The 19,047-nt window shown below is 44.2% G+C and overlaps 1 protein-coding gene across 1 annotated transcript in view; it reads right to left on the bottom strand.

Moving 5' to 3' along the window:
* Nucleotides 1-6,754: 6,754 nt before the first annotated feature.
* The window catches only part of LOC138350787 (Golgi-associated olfactory signaling regulator-like), a 95,137-nt gene continuing 82,844 nt past the window's right edge, over nt 6,755-19,047 (bottom strand). The window contains exon 3 of the mRNA XM_069302222.1: nt 6,755-7,119. Coding sequence (XP_069158323.1) covers nt 6,755-7,119 — 365 coding nt within the window. The remainder of the gene's footprint in view (nt 7,120-19,047) is intronic.

The raw sequence follows: 19,047 nt of genomic DNA, 5'->3' as shown, positions 1-19,047 counted from the left end.
GCTGTGGAGCAGCTTTGGTTGGGTCTTGGCTTTACTCGCGATGTCATTTTCAAACTGTCTCTCTGCTTCCCTCCTCACTCTGATGTACTCATTTCTGGCCCTCTGGTACCTCTCCCTGCTCTCTGGTGTTCTGTTATTTCTGTAGTTTCTCCATGTTCTTTTACTCAGTTGTTTCGCTACCTTACATTCCTGGTTGAACCATGGGTTTTTCTGTTGTTTTTCGTTTTTCTCCTTTTGGACGGGGATAAACCTGTCTGCAGCTTCCTGGCACTTTTGGGTGACAATATCCATCATGACCTGCACATTCTTGTCTCTAAGTTCTGTTTCCCATGGTATTCCCATTAGGAAGTTCCTCATCTCGTCATATTTTCCTCTTCGGTAATTCAGTCTTTTCCCCTCCACTCCCATCCTTGGATAGGTTATCCCTACCTCCACCAAGTACTCAAAGGTCAGTACACTGTGGTCACTCATTCCTATGGGGGCTTCAACTTTGACTTCCCTTATTTCTGACTCATTTAGGGTGAATATTAAGTCGAGTCTAGCTGGTTCATCATTGCCTCTCATTCTTGTGGGTTCCTTGACATGCTGGCTCAGAAAATTCCTTGTTGCCACTTCCAAAAATGAGAGTGTGTGTGTGTGTGTGTGTGTGTGTGTGTGTGTGTGTGTGTGTGTATGTGTGTGTGTGTGTGTGTGTGTGTGTGTGTGTGTGTGTGTGTGTGTGTACTCACCTAGTTGTACTCACCTAGTTGTGTCTGCAGGATCGAGCATTGACTCTTGGATCCCGCCTTTCGAGCATCGGTTGTTTACAGCAATGACTCCTGTCCCATTTCCCTATCATACCTGGTTTTAAAATTATGAATAGTATTTGCTTCCACAACCTGTTCCTGAAGTGCATTCCATTTTCCCACTACTCTCACGCTAAAAGAAAACTTCCTACATCTCTGTGACTCATCTTAGTTTCAAGCTTCCATCCATGTCCCCTCGTTCTGTTACTATTCCGTGTGAACATTTCGTCTATGTCCACTCTGTCAATCCCTCTGAGTATCTTATACGTTCCTATCATGTCCCCCCTCTCCCTTCTTCTTTCTAGTGTCGTAAGGCACAGTTTCCTCAGGCGCTCCTCATACCCCATCCTTCGTAGCTCTGGGACGAGTCTCGTTGCAAACCTCTGAACCTTTTCCAGTTCATAATATGCTTCTTCAGATGGGGACTCCATGATGAGGCGGCATACTCTAAGACTGGCCTTACGTAGGCAGTGTAAAGCGCCCTAAATGCCTCCTTATTTATGTTTCTGAATGATGTTCTAACTTTTGCCAGTGAAGAGTACGCTGCTGTCGTTATCCTATTTATATGTGCCTCAGGAGATAGATTAGGTGTTACGTCCACCCCCAGGTCTCTTTCACGCGTCGTTACAGGTAGGCTGTTCCCCTTCATTGTGTACTGTCCCTTTGGTCTCCTGTCTCCTAGTCCCATTTCCATAACTTTACATTTGCTCGTGTTGAATTCCAGTAGCCATTTCTCTGACCATCTCTGCAACCTGTTCAGGTCCTCTTGGAGGATCCTGCAATCCTCATCTGTCACAACTCTTCTCATCAACTTTGCGTCATCCGCAAACATCGACATGTAGGACTCTACGCCTGTAAACATGTCGTTAACATATACAAGAAATAGAATTGGTCCCAGCACCGATCCTTGTGGTACTCCACGTGTTACTGTTCGCCACTCCGACTTCTCGCCCCTTACCGTAACTCTTTGGCTCCTTCCTGTTAGGTAGTTCCTTATCCATGCTAGGACCTTTCCCCCCACCCCCGCCTGCCTCTCGAGCTTGAACAGCAGTCTCATGTGCGATACTGTATCAAAGGCTTTTTGGCAGTCCAGAAATATGCAGTCTGCCCAACCATCTCTGTCCTGTCTTATCCTCGTTATTTTATCATAGAATTCCAGAAGGTTTGTTAGGCACGATTTCCCTGTCCAGAACCCATGTTGATGTTTGTTCACAAACCTAATGTTCCCCAGGTGTGCAACCAGTCGTAGCCTAATTATTCTTTCCAGTATTTTACAGGGGATGCTTGTCAGTGATACAGGTCTATAGTTAAGTGCCTCCTCCCTATCACCTTTCTTGAAGATCGGCACGACATTTGCCTTCTTCCAGCAACTGGGCAATTCTCCTGACATAAGTGACTCATTAAAGATCATTGCCAGAGGCACGCTGAGGGCCTGTGCTGCTTCTTTTAGTATCCACGGTGATACTTTGTCTGGTCCAACTGCTTTAGTTGCATCTAGAGTTGTCAACTTTTTCATTACCTCCTCTGCTGTCACCTCTATATCTGATAGTCTTTCATCTAGGGTAACCCCTTCCAACAATGGGAGCTGCTCAGGCTCAGTAGTGAACACTCCATGGAAACTGGCATTCAGTGCCTCGCAGATTTCCTTGTCATTTTCAGTATATGCCCCCTCTCTCTTCCTTAGTCTTGTCACTTGGTCGTTCACCGACATTTTTCTTCTTATATGACTGTGTAGTAACTTAGGTTGTTTTTTCGCTTTGATTGCAATATCGTTCTCATAGTCCCTTTCCGATGTTCGTCTTATGTTAATGTAATCGTTCCTAGCTCTGTTGTATCTGATCCTGTTGTCCTCTGTTCTTTGTCTTCTGTACTTCCTCCATTCCTGCCTGCTGGCCATTTTTGCTTCTTGACACTGTCTATTAAACCATGGGTTATTATATTCCTTGTTATTTTTTCCCTTTACCGTTGGTATAAATCTCTCTTCGGCCTCCTGGCATTTCTGTATGACTAGGTACATCATATCTTGGACTGTTTTTCCTCTAATTTCTTCCTCCCACTGCACTTCACCCAGATAGTCCCTTATCCTCTTATAGTCCCCTTTCCTGTAGTCAGCTCTCCTTTCCCAGATCTCTTGTCCCATGGTCATAAGTTTGAATTCCATCATGTAGTCAAAGACTAGGATACAATGGTCACTGGCCCCTAGAGGTATTTCATGCTCTAAATTCTCGATATCTTCTACGTTCCGGGTGAAAATCAGGTCTAATAGGCTCGGTGCATCTCCTCCTCTTTCCCTTGTGTCTTCCTTCTCATGTTGTGTCAGGAAATTCCTGTCTATATCATCTACTAATTTTGCTCCCCACGTTTCGTCCCACACCCACACACCACGCACACACACCACGTGTGTGTGTGTGTGTGTGTGTGTGTGTGTGTATGTGTGTATGCGTGTGTGCGCGTGTGCGTGTGTGCGTGTGTGTGTGTGTGTGTGTGTGTGTGTGTGTGTGTGTGTGTGTGTGTGTGTGTGTGTGTGTGTGTGTGTGTGTGTGTGTGTTTATATGTGTGTGTGTGTGTGTGTGTGTTTACTAGTTGTGTTTTTTGCGGGGGTTGAGCTTTGCTCTTTCGGCCCGCCTCTCAACTGTCAATCAACTATTTACTAACTACCTTTTTTTTTTTTTTTTTTTTCCACACCATACACACACACACCCCCCAGGAAGCAGCCCGTGACAGCTGACTAACTCCCAGGTACCTATTTACTGCTAGGTAACAGGGGCACTTAGGGTGAAAGAAACTTTGCCCATTTGTTTCTGCCTCGTGCGGGAATCGAACCCACGCCACAGAATTACGAGTCCTGCGCGCTATCCACCAGGCTACGAGGCCCCCCATGTATGTATGTGTGTGTGTGTGTGTGTGTGTGTGTGTGTGTGTGTGTGTGTGTGTGTGTGTGTGTGTGTGTGTGTGTGTGTGTGTGTGTGTGTGTGTGTGTGTGTGTGTGTGTGTGTGTGTGTGTGTGTGTGTGTGTGTGTGTGTCTGTGTGTACGTGTGTACTCACCATAATGTGTTTGCTGTTCAGCTTCGGCTGATTGGTCCTACTTATTAATTGTAAATAAAGTAGCGAGGATGTTCCTCAACCTATTGGACTCTACCGTACCTAAGTTTGGAAACCGAGTTTGAAATACATCACATTTAATGATTTCCATCCGCTCACTACTCTGACTGTGAAACAAAATATTTGTCTTATATCTCTGTGGCTCATTTCAGCCGTCAGTTCCCGCCAGTGTACTTTTGTGTATGTCATGGCCTGAGTGTAATTATCATTTTTGTTCTGTCCTGTCAACTTTCCTGAGAATTTGTTACGAGGTAATTATGTCTCCCGTATCTCTTCTGCCTTCCAGCGACTAGATGTGGAAGTTCATGTAGCTTTTCCTCGTAACTTTTACTTCTTTGTTCCGAGATTACTCTGGTGCATAACTCAAAACTTCCTCCAACTTTGCCTTGTGTTTGACTTGATATTGACTGCATATTGAAGCTGCATGTTCCAGGATTGGTCTGACATCTGTGATATGAAAGGTCCTGTATGATTCCTTACTAATGGCATTTTTTGTGATGCACAATCCGGCACATGCCGCTGATTATATATTGTTGATGTTGATTTCAGTAACAGAGTCTAGTGTGATTTCAATCCCCAGATCTCTCTTTCTACCAGTTTCTTGAAAGACATCATCAGCCATATGTTACGATATTTTGCTTTTCGTTCTCTAAGCCTAGTATCAACATTTTGCACTTACCTCAGTTAAACTCTAGTAGCCATTTGTTGGACCAGTCTTTCCTTTTATCCGCAACATATTGTAGTCTCTTGCTGTCTTCCTCTCTCGTAATTCCCCTCATAAACTCTGGCATTATCAGCAAACATTGAGATAATTCCATTCAACGTGGCCAAATGTGTCCAGGACATTTTTCTTGACAAGTAAAGAAAAACAAACATTTACTGTCACTGCTGCTGGTAATGCTCTGGGAGACGCATTGTGTTATGTCTTCCCCCCTTGTCAGCGCCCCTTAACCCCTCTGGAACAGATGCGGGCGATGCCGTCCTCCAATTACACTGGATTCTCTTGAAAATAAAGCTGCCGGTCTCCTCACCGCCCGGGTTAATTAAGCCAAGTGTAAGCAATTAAGCCGAGTTGAATTAAGTTTAATTAATTTAGAGAGGAAAAGTCGTTGTTCTTGTTGTCCTTAAGTGCGTGTTTATTACTTGAGTTAATTAAGGCGGACCACCCGCCTGTATACGACTCTGCACAAACTTTCCTTTTATGTTTATTTTGATCGTTCGAAGTCAAATTAAAACACAGAGTTGGAGATACTATGTTCTTGTTTATTTGAATGTAATCTGCTCTTTATCATAAGTTATCCTGTTCTACGATTCTCTGAAAGTTGTGCTTAATTTACATATTGACCTTTAATTATAAGATGTATGGACCTGTTGAGGAGTGATAATGTAAGCGGCTCGCACCAGAATGGTCCCGGGTTCGATTCCCGTGCGGGACCAAACATCCTACCCGGTTGCCTTTCATCTGGTGTATATTTTTGTACTCGTCCTCCACAGCATCCACCTTTCCCCCATCCACTCGTCCTTCCCCACCATTTCCCCCCCCTCTCCCGTCCCCTAGTTCTCCCCACCATTCCCACTCCTAATAACCCCTCGTCCTCCACACCGTTCCCCACTCCCTAGTCCGATGCGTTACCAAATAATCTGGTGTTTCCATCACTGAAAATTAAGAGGAACAGTTAAAAGAACGAAATGAAAAACAATGAAAAAATAAAATAAACTATACTCACAAAATGAGCGGTATGGTAAACAACATAGTTCAGTTCTAATGCAGTGTCACACAAAATAATTAAATCAAAATAAAAATAATTTGAAATCTATGAAATTTAAATTTATCAATACAATTGCAAACATTCAAATGGAATCGTAACATATTTAGTATAGCGTGTGTTGCATTTATGTGCAACAAATAGCGCTGTTTTTTTTAACTTGTTTTTACCTGTAACAGGTGTGTCATCTGTATTGTAGGTATATAAAACACGCGCGTATTCGAATGGAACGTTGTGTCAAAATTTCAAAGCAATCGGTGAAGAACTTTCGGAGATTACAGCGTGTGTTGCTCTTACGTCCAACAGATAGCGCTGTTTTTCAAGAAAAGCATGTTGTTACATGGTCTGGTTTGTGTGGAGCGGTGTTACATGGTGTGTGCTGTGTGGAGCGGTGTTACATGGTGTGTGCTGTGTGGAGCGGTGATACATGGTCTGTGCTGTGTGGAGCGGTGTTACATGGTCTGTGCTGTGTGGAGCGGTGTTACATGGTCTGTGCTGTGTGGAGCGGTGATACATGGTCTGTGCTGTGTGGAGCGGTGTTACATGGTCTGTGCTGTGTGGAGCGGTGTTACATGGTGTGTGCTGTGTGGAGCGGTGTTACATGGTCTGTGCTGTGTGGAGCGGTGTTACATGGTGTGTGTTGTGTGGAGCGGTGTTACATGGACTGTGCTGTGTGGAGCAGTGTTACATGGTGTGTGCTGTGTGGAGCAGTGTTACATGGTGTGTGCTGTGTGGAGCGGTGTTACATGGTCTGTGCTGTGTGGAGCGGTGTTACATGGTCTGTGCTGTGTGGAGCGGTGTTACATGGTCTGTGCTGTGTGGAGCGGTGTTACATGGTGTGTGCTGTGTGGAGCGGTGTTACATGGTCTGTGCTGTGTGGAGCAGTGTTACATGGTCTGTGCTGTGTGGAGCGGTGTTACATGGTCTGTGCTGTCTGGAGCGGTGTTACATGGTCTGTGCTGCGTGGAGCGGTGTTACATACAGGGTTTTGGACGTGGTTACAGTTCTGGACATGAACGTTTCACAAAATTAGATGTGGTAAATGTTGCTGTGTATGTATTGATAGTTTAGAAACTCTCTTTTGTTTCCTATCAATGTTATCAGGAGAATTGGCAGCATGCTCGCACCTCTGAAGCTCTGTTGTGAACCTCTGAAGCTCTGTTGTGAACCTCTGAAGCTTTCTTGTGAACCTCTGAAGCTCTGTTGTGAACCTGTGAAGCTCTGTTGTGAACCTTTGAAGCTTTCTTGTGAACCTCTGAAGCTCTGTTGTGAACCTGTGAAGCTCTGTTGTGAACCTTTGAAGCTTTCTTGTGAACCTCTGAAGCTCTGTTGTGAAGCTCTGAAGGGCTGTTGTGAATCTCTGAAGCTCTGTTGTGAACCTTTGAAGCTTCCTTACGAACCTCTGAAGCTTTCTTGTGGACCTCTGTTGTGAACCTCTGAAGCTCTGTTGTGAACCTCTGAAACTCTGTTGTGAACCTCTGAAGCTCTCTTGTGAACCTTTAAAGCTCTGTTGTGAACCTTTGAAGCTCTGTTATGAACCTCAGCTCTGTTGTGAACCTCTTAAGCTCTGTTATGAACCCCTGTTGTGAACCTATGAAGCTTTGTTATGAACCTCAACTCTGTTGTGAACCTCTGTTGTGAACCTCTGAAGCTCTGTTATGAACCTTTGAAGCTGCGTTGTGAACCAAGTCTTGAACAACCCTGGACACGGCGGGTCGACCAGGCTGTGATGCCGAGCTCTGTGAACCAGTTCACCCACATCCCGTCCTCACAAACACTGGTCAAATGCTCGTTAATTCAGACATCAGACTCCATGTTTGTGAGTCAAAACTCTTTACACATGAATCCAAACTGATGACATTCGAATGTTGTTTCGAAGTTTGCATATCTGACGTCCTCTGTTGGAGCTGCACTCTCTAGAGGATTCACCCACGTCCTCTGTTGGAGTCGCATTCTCTAGACTCTAGAGGCTTCACCCACGTCCTCTGTTAGAGTCGCACTCTCTAGAGGCTTAACCCACGTTATCTGTTGGAGCCGCACTCTCTAGAGGCTTCACCCACGTCCTCTCTTGGAGCCGCACTCTCTAGAGGCTTCATCCACGTCCTTTGTTGGAGCCGCACTCTCTAGAGGCTTCATCCACGTCCTCTGTTGGAGTCGCACTCTCTAGAGGCTTCACCCACGCCCTCTGTTGGAGTCGCACTCTCTACAGGTTTCATCCAAGTCCTACAAGTTCAAATTAATGCCAACAGAGCCCAAACATCTCACTCAACCTAACCTATACCAAACTATACACGAAATTCTCATATATAACATTATTCATTCATATTCATGGAAAATACCTAATATACAGTGCGTTAACATTTAATAATATTTCAATGGAATCTGTTGCTACATAGATCAACATAGACTGAGGACAGGCTGTTCCCCCAGCAATAATTGGGGACCTGGTTGTAAATCAGGTTCCAGGGATCATCAGTAGGGGTTGAGTTAAACCTGACGACTCTGAAGGGCGAGCTCCAAGCCTTGTAAAGAGGAGACACAAGTAATGTGGCCGTTGTATATGGCTGGGTTGTTTTACTGCGTCCTGACGAGGTAACTGTCCACTGTCACCCGTACTGTTACAGGTACGTTATGTCACATATATTGTTACGTTACGTCACTTATATAGCTACGTTATGTCACATGTATTGTTACGTTACGTCACTTATATAGCTACGTTATGTCACATATATAGTTTCGTTATGTCACATATAGAGTTACGTTCTCACTTACATAGTTACGTTATGTCACATATATAGTTATATTACGTCACATATATAGTTACGTTATGTCACATATATAGTTATATTACGTCACATATATAGTTACGTTATGTCACATATATAGTTTCGTTATGTCACATATATAGATACGTTACGTCACATTTATAGTTACGTTATGTCACATATAGAGTTACGTTACGTCACATATATAGCTACGTTATGTCACATGTATAGTTACGTTATGTCACATATAGAGTTACGTTCTCACTTACATAGTTACGTTATGTCACATATATAGTTACGTTACGTCACATTTATAGTTACGTTATGTCACATATAGAGTTACGTTACGTCACATATATAGCTACGTTATGTCACATGTATAGTTACGTTATGTCACATATAGAGTTACGTTCTCACTTACATAGTTACGTTATGTCACATATATAGTTATATTACGTCACATATATAGTTACGTTATGTCACATATATAGTTTCGTTATGTCACATATATAGTAACGTTACGTCATTTGTACAATAGTTATGTCACTGTTATAATTACAATTACCTTACTGTTACAGTTAACATTTGTTTTCAGAGTACATAACATGGTAATTTGTTATCTGTATAGCAGTTATTGATCCATGTGTTATCTTATGTTATCATAAAGGTGATTTATGAGTTGTCTGGCACATGTGTATTTTACCACATGTGAACTGTGGTAGTACCACAAACCTATGGTAATAAAGGAAGCAATAAGATGTGGTCAATACTGAAGCTGCCTCTTGTGAACCAATAAAGATGGTGCCAGCCAGAATCATTTAATAAATCCTGGAAAATACCAAAGAGACGTGATTTCAACTGAATCACAGCTATGAAATCATCACAGTTTTGATTAGCGGGCAGGTAAGGCTGCCGGATGTGGTGGTGGGCAGGTAAGGCTGCCGGATGTGGTGGTGGGCAGGTAAGGCTGCCGGATGTGGTGGCGGGCAGGTAAGGCTGCCGGATGTGGTGGCGGGCAGGTAAGGCTGCCGGATGTGGTGGTGGGCAGGTAAGGCTGCCGGATGTGGTGGCGGGCAGGTAAGGCTGCCGGATGTGGTGGCGGGCAGGTAAGGCTGCCGGATGTGGTGGTGGGCAGGTAAGGCTGCCGGATGTGGTGGTGGGCAGGTAAAGCTGCCGGATGTGGTGGTGGGCAGGTAAGGCTGCCGGATGTGGTGGTGGGCAGGTAAGGCTGCCGGATGTGGTGGCGGGCAGGTAAGGCTGCCGGATGTGGTGGCGGGCATGTAAGGCTGCCGGATGTGGTGGCGGGCAGGTAAGGCTGCCGGATGTGGTGGTGGGCAGGTAAGGCTGCCGGATGTGGTGGTGGGCAGGTAAGGCTGCCGGATGTGGTGGTGGGCAGGTAAAGCTGCCGGATGTGGTGGTGGGCAGGTAAGGCTGCCGGATGTGGTGGTGGGCAGGTAAAGCTGCCGGATGTGGTGGCAGGCAGGTAAAGCTGCCGGATGTGGTGGCAGGCAGGTAAAGCTGCCGGATGTGGTGGCAGGCAGGTAAAGCTGCCGGATGTGGTGGCGGGCATGTAAGGCTGCCGGATGTGGTGGCGGGCAGGTAAGGCTGCCGGATGTGGTGGCGGGCAGGTAAGGCTGCCGGATGTGGTGGTGGGCAGGTAAGGCTGCCGGATGTGGTGGTTGGCAGGTAAGGCCGCCGGATGTGGTGGTGGGCAGGTAAGGCTGCCGGATGTGTTGGAGGGCAGGTAAGGCTGCCGGATGTGGTGGTGGGCAGGTAAGGCTGCCGGATGTGGTGGTGGGCAGGTAAGGCTGCCGGATGTGGTGTCGGGCAGGTAAGGCTGCCGGATGTGGTGGTGGGCAGGTAAGACTGCCGGATGTGGTGGTGGGCAGGTAAGGCTGTCGGATGTGGTGGTGGGCAGGTAAGGCTGCCGGATGTGGTGGTGGGCAGGTAAGGCTGCCGGATGTGGTGGCGGGCAGGTAAGGCTGCCGGATGTGGTGGTGGGCAGGTAAGGCTGCCGGATGTGGTGGGGGGCAGGTAAGATAATCTGAGTATGAACACAAGTCATAACGTAAGTAAACTTTAAGTGTATACAAACACCGAGTGATAAATACACCGCCTCTGTGTACTCACCTTCCCCGCGGTCGACTTAACTCATCCCGAGTGTAAACTCACTCGGCTACACGTCAGAAAACATTAATATTATATATTTGATGTTTATTTATTAACTGGAATATTCGTCGACTATAGATACAACTTGTCTTATTTCTTGCATATTTTCCTCTCCTTTTGTAGTTGAACTAAATGAATATATATTTAGGTAATATTTAGCAGGTTGAAAGAATATTTTAACTTGTTTTAATAAAAATGGTATTCTCAAAAAATGAGTACATATAATTTTGCTACCTCAGTGTCTTGACTGTCAGCCCTTCCGTAAATTATCCATAATATAATAGTTTAAAGTGTAAGATTTATTTAAAGAATATCATTCTATTGCATATATTATTACTTAATAATTCCTCGAATTGCATATGTTAAAATAAAAGCCAACTTTTATTTCAGCCAAATAATATATACAAAAATATCAACAGAAGACGAGTCCAGAGGTCACCTGATTACTGAGCCAACGGCCAAAACGGCATTGGCAACATCCTTTACAATCACTGGCAATGATTCAGTCAATCCATGAATCGTGTCTTGAATTCCTCACTAATTTACCGTATACCTTGCGGTAATATCTCATCTCAGCCCGTCCTCCAAAAATGGTGAGGTAAATGTAACAGCCCCATAAGTGCAATTATGGGCTATGTATGACAGTCAGAATTTGTACTTATTTACACTTAGTATTAAATCGTACTGTCAAATATATTCTGAATATTTGACTTTACCTGAAAAGCTGAATAGAAAACCACGACCTAACCTAGCCGTGTTAGTTTTTGAAGATAAGCATTTTATTGCTTCTTAATTACAATTACTACTTAACCTATAGCTATATTGATATTACAGTTTTATAAAACAAATAAAACAAAACTAAAATATTTAAATAAATGGTAAAGTAACTCAGGATATTTTCGATTTTTTTATAAAATCTCTTTATCTATATAAATAAAAATGGAAATGTTCGTTTGTGCATAACCGCTAATCTCCGAAAGTTATTCCCCGATTGCTTTGAAATTTTGACAACATTGCATTCGAATAGGCGCTTCTTTTTATACCTACTATAATACCTACTATATTGATGCCACCCCTGTGACAGGTAAACACATTCGTTTTTTAAAAACAGTGCCAGCTGTTGCATGTAAGACCAACACATGCTATAATAAATATGTTGCGATTCCATTTCAGTGTTTACGATTTCATTGATAAATTGATTTTTCATAAATTTTTATTTATTTTAATTTTGATTTATTATTTTGTGTGACATTGCCTTGGAATTGAGCTGTGTTGTTTACCATATCGATCATTTCGTGAGTATAGTTTATTTTTTTTTATTTTTTTTTTCATTTATTTTTTTGAACTGTTTTCTGATATTTAAGTGATGGCAACATCTGGGGCCAGATTCACGAAACAGTTACACAAGTACTTACGAACGTGTACATCATTCTTCAATCTTTGATGGCTTTGGTTACATTTATTAAACAGTTTACAGGCATGAAAGCCAATCAACTGTTGTTATTGTTATAGACAGCCTCCTGGTGCTTCGGATTGATTCATTGACCGTCGAGAGGCGGGTCCAAAGAGCCAGAGCTCAACCCCGCAAGCACAATAAGGTGAGTACATACACACACACAGCTATGTATGTGATGGGAGCCGGTGACCGAGCGGACAGCACGCTGGGCACGTGATCCTGTGGTCCCGGGTTCGATCCCGGGCGCCGGCAAGAAACGATGGGCAGAGTTTCTTTCACCCTATGCCGCTGTTGCCTTGCAGTAAATAGGTACCTGGGAGTTAGTCAGCTGTCACGGGGGTGCTTCCTGGGGTGTGTGTGTGTGTGGTGTGAAAAAAATAGTAGTATTAGAAACAGTTGATTGACAGTTGAGAGGCGGGCCGAAGGAGCAGAGCTCAACCCCCGCAAGCACAACTAGGTGAATACACACACACACACACACACACATACACACCAAAGGGAACCAAAGGGCTGGCGTACCGAAAGGGAAACTATGAGGAAATGAATAAATTCCTATGGGATATACATTGGGACACAGAACTCGGAACCAAGTCCGTACAAGACATGATGGACTATGTCACCCAAAAATGTCAGGAGGCTGTAAGCAGGTTTGTCCCAGCCCGACAGGAAAAAACAGAGAAGCAAAGGAAGAATCCGTGGTTTAATAAGGAATGTATGAAAGCAAAGGAGCTGAACAAAAGGGCATGGAGGAACTTCCGTAATAACAGAACACCAGAAAGTAGAGAGAGATACCAGAGAACCAGGAACGAGTATGTCAGTGTGAGAAAAGCAGCTGAGAAAAGGTATGAAAATGATATAGCTAATTAAGCCAAGACCGAACCCAAGCTACTACACAGTCACATAAGGAGGAAGACAACAGTGAAGGAACAGGTGATGAAACTTAGGGTGGGCGAGGACAGGTACACAGAGAATGACAAAGAGGTGTGTGAAGAACTCAACAAAAGGTTCCAGGAGGTCTTTACAATAGAACAGGGAGATGTCGAGGCGCTAGAAGAGGTGGCAGCAAACCAGGTGACCTTGGATAGGTTCGAAATTGCAAGAGATGAGGTCAAGAAGCACCTATTGGTGCTGGATGTGAGAAAAGCTGTTGGGCCGGATGGAATCTCGCCATGGGTATTGAAAGAGTGTGCAGGAGCACTTTGCCTACCACTCTCCATAGTGTATAGTAGGTCACTGGAAACGGGGGACCTACCAGAAATATGGAAGACTGCTAATGTAGTACCAATATACAAAAAGGGTGACAGACAAGAGGCACTGAACTACAGGCTAGTGTCCTTAACTTGTATACCATGCAAGGTGATGGAGAAGATTGTGAGAAAAAACCTCGTAACACATCTGGAGAGAAGAGACTTCGTGACAACCCATCAACATGGGTTCAGGGAGGGTAAATCTTGCCTTACAGGATTGATAGAATTCTACGATCAGGTGACAAAGATTAAACAAGAAAGAGAAGGGTGGGCGGACTGCATTTTTTTGGACTGTCGGAAAGCCTTTGACACAGTACCCCATAAAAGGTTGATGCATAAGCTAGAGAAACAGGCAAGAGTAACTGGTAGGGCGCTCCAGTGGATAAGGGAGTACCTAAACAATAGGAAGCAGAGAGTTACAGTGAGGGGTGAGACCTCAGACTGGCGTGAAGTCACCAGTGGAGTCCCACAGGGCTCTGTACTTGGACCTATCCTGTTTCTGATATACGTAAATGATCTCCCAGAGGGTATAGACTCATTCCTCTCAATGTTTGCTGACGACGCCAAAATTATGAGAAGGATTAAGACAGAGGAGGACAGCTTGAGGCTTCAAGAAGACCTGGACAAGCTGCAGGAATGGTCGAATAAATGGCTGTTAGAGTTTAATCCAAGCAAATGTAATGTAATGAAGATAGGGGTAGGAAGCAGGAGACCAGATACAAGGTATCACTTGGGAGATGAAATACTTCAAGAGTCAGAGAGAGAGAAAGACCTGGGGGTTGATATCACGCCAGACCTGTCCCCCTGATGCTCACATCAAGAGGATAACAGCAGCAGCATATGCCAGGTTGGCTAACATAAGAACGGCCTTTAGAAACTTGTGTAAGGAATCTTTCAGAACATTATATACCACATATGTCAGACCAATCCTGGAGTATGCGGCACCAGCATGGAGTCCATATCTAGTCAAGCATAAGACTAAAATGGAAAAGGTTCAAAGGTTTGCCACCAGACTAGTAACCGAGCTGAGAGGTATGAGCTACGAGGAGAGACTACGGGAATTAAACCTCACTTCGTTGGAAGACAGAAGAGTTAGGGGGGACATGATCACCACATTCAAGATCCTCAAGGGAATTGACAGGGTTGATAAAGACAGGCTGTTTAACACAAGGGGCACACGCACTAGGGGACACAGGTGGAAACTGAGTGCCCAAATGAGCCACAGAGATATTAGAAAGAACTTTTTTAGTGTCAGAGTGGTTGACAAATGGAATGCATTAGGAAGTGATGTGGTGGAGGTTGACTCCATACACAGTTTCAAGTGTAGATATGATAGAGCCCAATAGGCTCAGGAATCTGTACACCAGTTGATTGATGGTTGAGAGGCGGGACCAAAGAGCCAGAGCTCAACCCCCGCAAGCACAACTAGGTGAGTACACACACACACACAGATAGATTCTATATAGCGCCCAATAGGCTCAGGAACCTGTACACCTGTTGATTGATAGTTGAGAGGCGGGACCAAAGAGCCAGAGCTCAACCACCGCAAGCACAACTAGGTGAGTACAACTAGGTGAGCACACACACACACACACACACACACACACACACACACACACACACACACACACACACACACACACACACACACACACACACACACACACACACACACACACACAAGTTATGAGGAAAGGCTGCGGGAAGTACACCTTACGACACTGGAAGACAGAAGAGTAAGGGAGGACATGATCACAACATACAAAATCCTCAGGGGAATCGACCGGGTAAACAAGGATGAACTATTCAACACTGGAGGGACGCGAACAAGGGGACACAGGTGGAAGCTGAGTACCCAAATGAACCACAGAGACATTAGAAAGAACTTTTTCGGTGTCAGAGTAGTTAGTAAATGGATTGCACTAGGAAGTGATGTGGTGGACGCTGACTCCATACACAGTTTCAAATGTAGATATGACAGAGCCCAGTAGGCTCAGGAATCTGTACATCAGTTGATTGATGGTTGAGAGGCAGGACCAAAGAGCCAGAGCTCAACCCCCGCAAACATTACACAACAACTAGGTGAGTACACACACACACACACACACACACACACACACACACACACACACACACACACACACACACACACACACACACACACACACACACACACACACACACACACACACACCGCACATGAGACTGCTGTTCAAGCTCGAGAGGCAGGCGGGGGTGGGGGGAAAGGTCCTAGCATGGATAAGGAACTACCTAACAGGAAGGAGCCAAAGAGTTACGGTAAGTTGCGAGAAGTCGGACTGGCGAAAAGTAACAAGTGGAGTACCACAAGGATCGGTGCTGGGACCAATTCTATTTCTTGTATATGTTAACGACATGTTTACAGGCGTAGAGTCCTACATGTCGATGTTTGCGGATGATGCAAAGTTGATGAGAAGAGTTGTGACAGATGAGGATTGCAGGATCCTCCAAGAGGACCTGAACAGATTGCAGAGATGGTCAGAGAAATGGCTACTAGAATTCAACACGAGCAAATGTAAAGTTATGGAAATGGGACTAGGAGATAGGAGACCAAAGGGACAGTACACAATGAAGGGGAACAGCCTACCTGTAACGGCGCGTGAAAGAGACCTGGGGGTGGACGTAACACCTAATCTATCTCCTGAGGCACATATTAATAGGATAACGACAGCAGCGTACTCTACACTGGCAAAAGTTAGAACATCATTCAGAAACCTAAGTAAGGAGGCATTTAGGGCGCTTTACACTGCCTACGTAAGGCCAGTCTTAGAGTATGCCGCCTCATCATGGAGTCCCCATCTGAAGAAGCATATAATGAAACTGGAAAAGGTTCAGAGGTTTGCAACGAGACTCGTCCCAGAGCTACGAGGGATGGGGTATGAGGAGCGCCTGAGGGAACTGTGCCTTACGACACTAGAAAGAAGAAGGGAGAGGGGGGACATGATAGGAACGTATAAGATACTCAGAGGGATTGACAGAGTGGACATAGACGAAATGTTCACACGGAATAGTAACAGAACGAGAGGACATGGATGGAAGCTTGAAACTCAGATGAGTCACACAGATGTTAGGAAGTTTTCTTTTAGCGTAAGAGTAGTGGGGAAATGGAATGCACTTCAGGAACAGGTTGTGGAAGCAAATACTATTCATAATTTTAAAACCAGGTATGATAGGGAAATGGGACAAGAGTCATTGCTATAAACAACCGATGCTCGAAAGGCGGGATCCAAGAGTCAATGCTCGATCCTGCAGACACAACTAGGTGAGTACTCACACACACACACACACACACAAACACACACACACACACACACACACACACACACACACAAACACACACACACACACACACACACACAAACACACACACACACACACACAGTCAGTGTGACAAACGCAGGATGACAATCGCGGCTGGAACAAAATCAGAGGATGGGATGGAACAGGAAGCCTGGATAAAGAGAGTATTCCAGCAAATGTGGGATGAATTCAGTGAAGGACTGAGGGTAATGAGGGAGACAGTAGCCAACCTGCAGGATGAACTAAGGGCAGCAAATGAGGAGATAAGATGCCTGAAGGAGACTCCTCTGCAATACCAGACACAAACCATACCTCAGGGAGATGGGAATGCTACTGGAGGGGGGACCTCTACAACACAGCTCTCATTTGCTGAAATGCTTAAAAAGAGCCTTGATGTTAGGTCTGCAGTTAAGGAAGTTGCAATGGAAGTGTCTTCCTCTCAGGAAGCAGCTAGATGCACTAGCCGGCTGATAGAGAGAAAAAGAGCAGTAGTAGTAGTAGCAGGCATTAAAGAGCAAACAGGGACCAGCCCAAAGGAGAGGAGAGATAAGGACAAAAACATAGTTACCAAGATCCTTAAATAGGTAAGGATGGAAGGAAATAGACAAAATGTTGAAAAGGTTTTCAGGTTTGGAAAGTACAACAAGGAAAGAGACCGGATGATAAAAGTGGTATTCATGAGCGAAATCATGAAAGAGGAACTGTTAGCAAGGAAGAGCGGTCTAGCAAATGTACAGAAGTTCAAAAAAGTATTCCTGCAGAGGGATATGACAAGGGAAGAGAGAAAGCAGGCAGCAGACGCGAGGAAAGAGCGCAGGGAGAGAGAAAGGAATCAGAGAACCACAACCCCGAACCCTACAATCCCAGAGGGGAGTGGGGAACCCTCCTCAAACAGTGCAACAGCCACAGGGAGTGGGGCACCACCTCCACATTCTACCCAACAGACACCCTACCTGCCCCTTTTTTTTTTTTTTTTTTTTTTTTTTTTTTTTTTTTTTTTTTTTTTTTTTTTTAGTAAAGAGGAAGGAGAGGCATAGGTGAAGGGAAGTATAGAAGTGGGAAATAGAGTGAGAGGTATGAAAGCAGGCGGGCTGTCAGTAGTAGGGAGTACAGTTCACAGACGAATTTTTTTTCTGGGAGAAAATTCCCCTGTGGACTGTACAGTCCACAGACGAATTTTTGTTTTTCTGGAAATTCGTGTGTAGCATGTCGGGGTTTTCAGGTGAATTTGGGGAGTCACAGATTTGGGATTAAGGATTTCTTATGAGTGAGTAATTTCCGAGATTTTAGAAGTATGGAATTCTTATGATGAAAATAATTTCCGAGACTTAGAAGTTTGTTAAGGTCTTATGGGAGAAATAGCAATCTGTTGCCTCACCTGTGTTTACTTTAGACTTCAGCCAGACGCTTCTTGTAGGTCGCCTCTTATCATATCTTATCTTATCTTCTCCATAATATCTGGACCGTCCCTGCTCTCTCTCTCTCTCTCTCTCCTCCTATTTCCTTACAACTATTTTCAGAGTTTCAAATAATCATAGAAGTTTATTTATATGTTTATGACCGAATTTGTAAAAGGACCATTTTCAGAGAATATTGTCTTAGATGTTTTGTTAAGGAAAACAGACAACTTATCCATAACATTTAGTTTTATATCCATTTACGGCTATTTCACCTGTAAAGACCAAAATTAGTCAGAGACAGTTTTTAGCTCATATTTCATCAGAGTCCAATTATCAACAGAAATTCGCCAGAGTCTACTTTGAGAGCAAAATTAGTCAGAGACAGTTTTAGCTCATATTTCATCAGAAACCATTTTATACCTAAAAATGAACAGAGTCCACTTTGTGAGCAAATTAGTCAGAGACAGTATTTAGCTCATATTTCTTCAGAGTCCAATTATCAACAGAAATTCGCCAGAGTCTACTTTGAGATCAAAATTAGTCAGAGACAGTTTTAGCTCATATTTCATCAGAGTCCAATTATCAACAGAAATTCGCCAGAGTCTACTTTGAGAGCAAAATTAGTCAGAGACAGTTTTAAGCTCATATTTCATCAGAGTCCAGTTTATACCGAAAATTCGCCAGAGTCTACTTTGTGCCAAAATATTCAGAGTCCAGTTCATGATCGAAATTAATCAGAGTCCAATTAAAGACCCAAATTTGACAGAGACCACATTTTCGCTACTAGCAGTCCAATCCCCCTGAAATTTTAAACAGTCATATTTCAGACGTAGTAAATAAGATCAAGTCAGTTACTGTGCTCCAGCTCTTGTCCCCCACCCTCTTCCACCCTCAAGTCTTTGTAAATAAACCATCAATTTCCCCGAAATTTTTACCCTCTGTATTTCAGACATAGTAAATATGAAGTAAACAAATATAAAACTCTAGCTCTTGTCCTCTGTCCAAGTTCACTCATGT

The sequence above is a fragment of the Procambarus clarkii genome, chromosome 47, assembly GCF_040958095.1.
Source record: "Procambarus clarkii isolate CNS0578487 chromosome 47, FALCON_Pclarkii_2.0, whole genome shotgun sequence".
Taxonomy (NCBI): Eukaryota; Metazoa; Arthropoda; class Malacostraca; order Decapoda; family Cambaridae; genus Procambarus; species Procambarus clarkii.
Note: the sequence above shows the minus strand (reverse complement) of the source record. Positions and strands in the feature narration are given on the sequence as shown.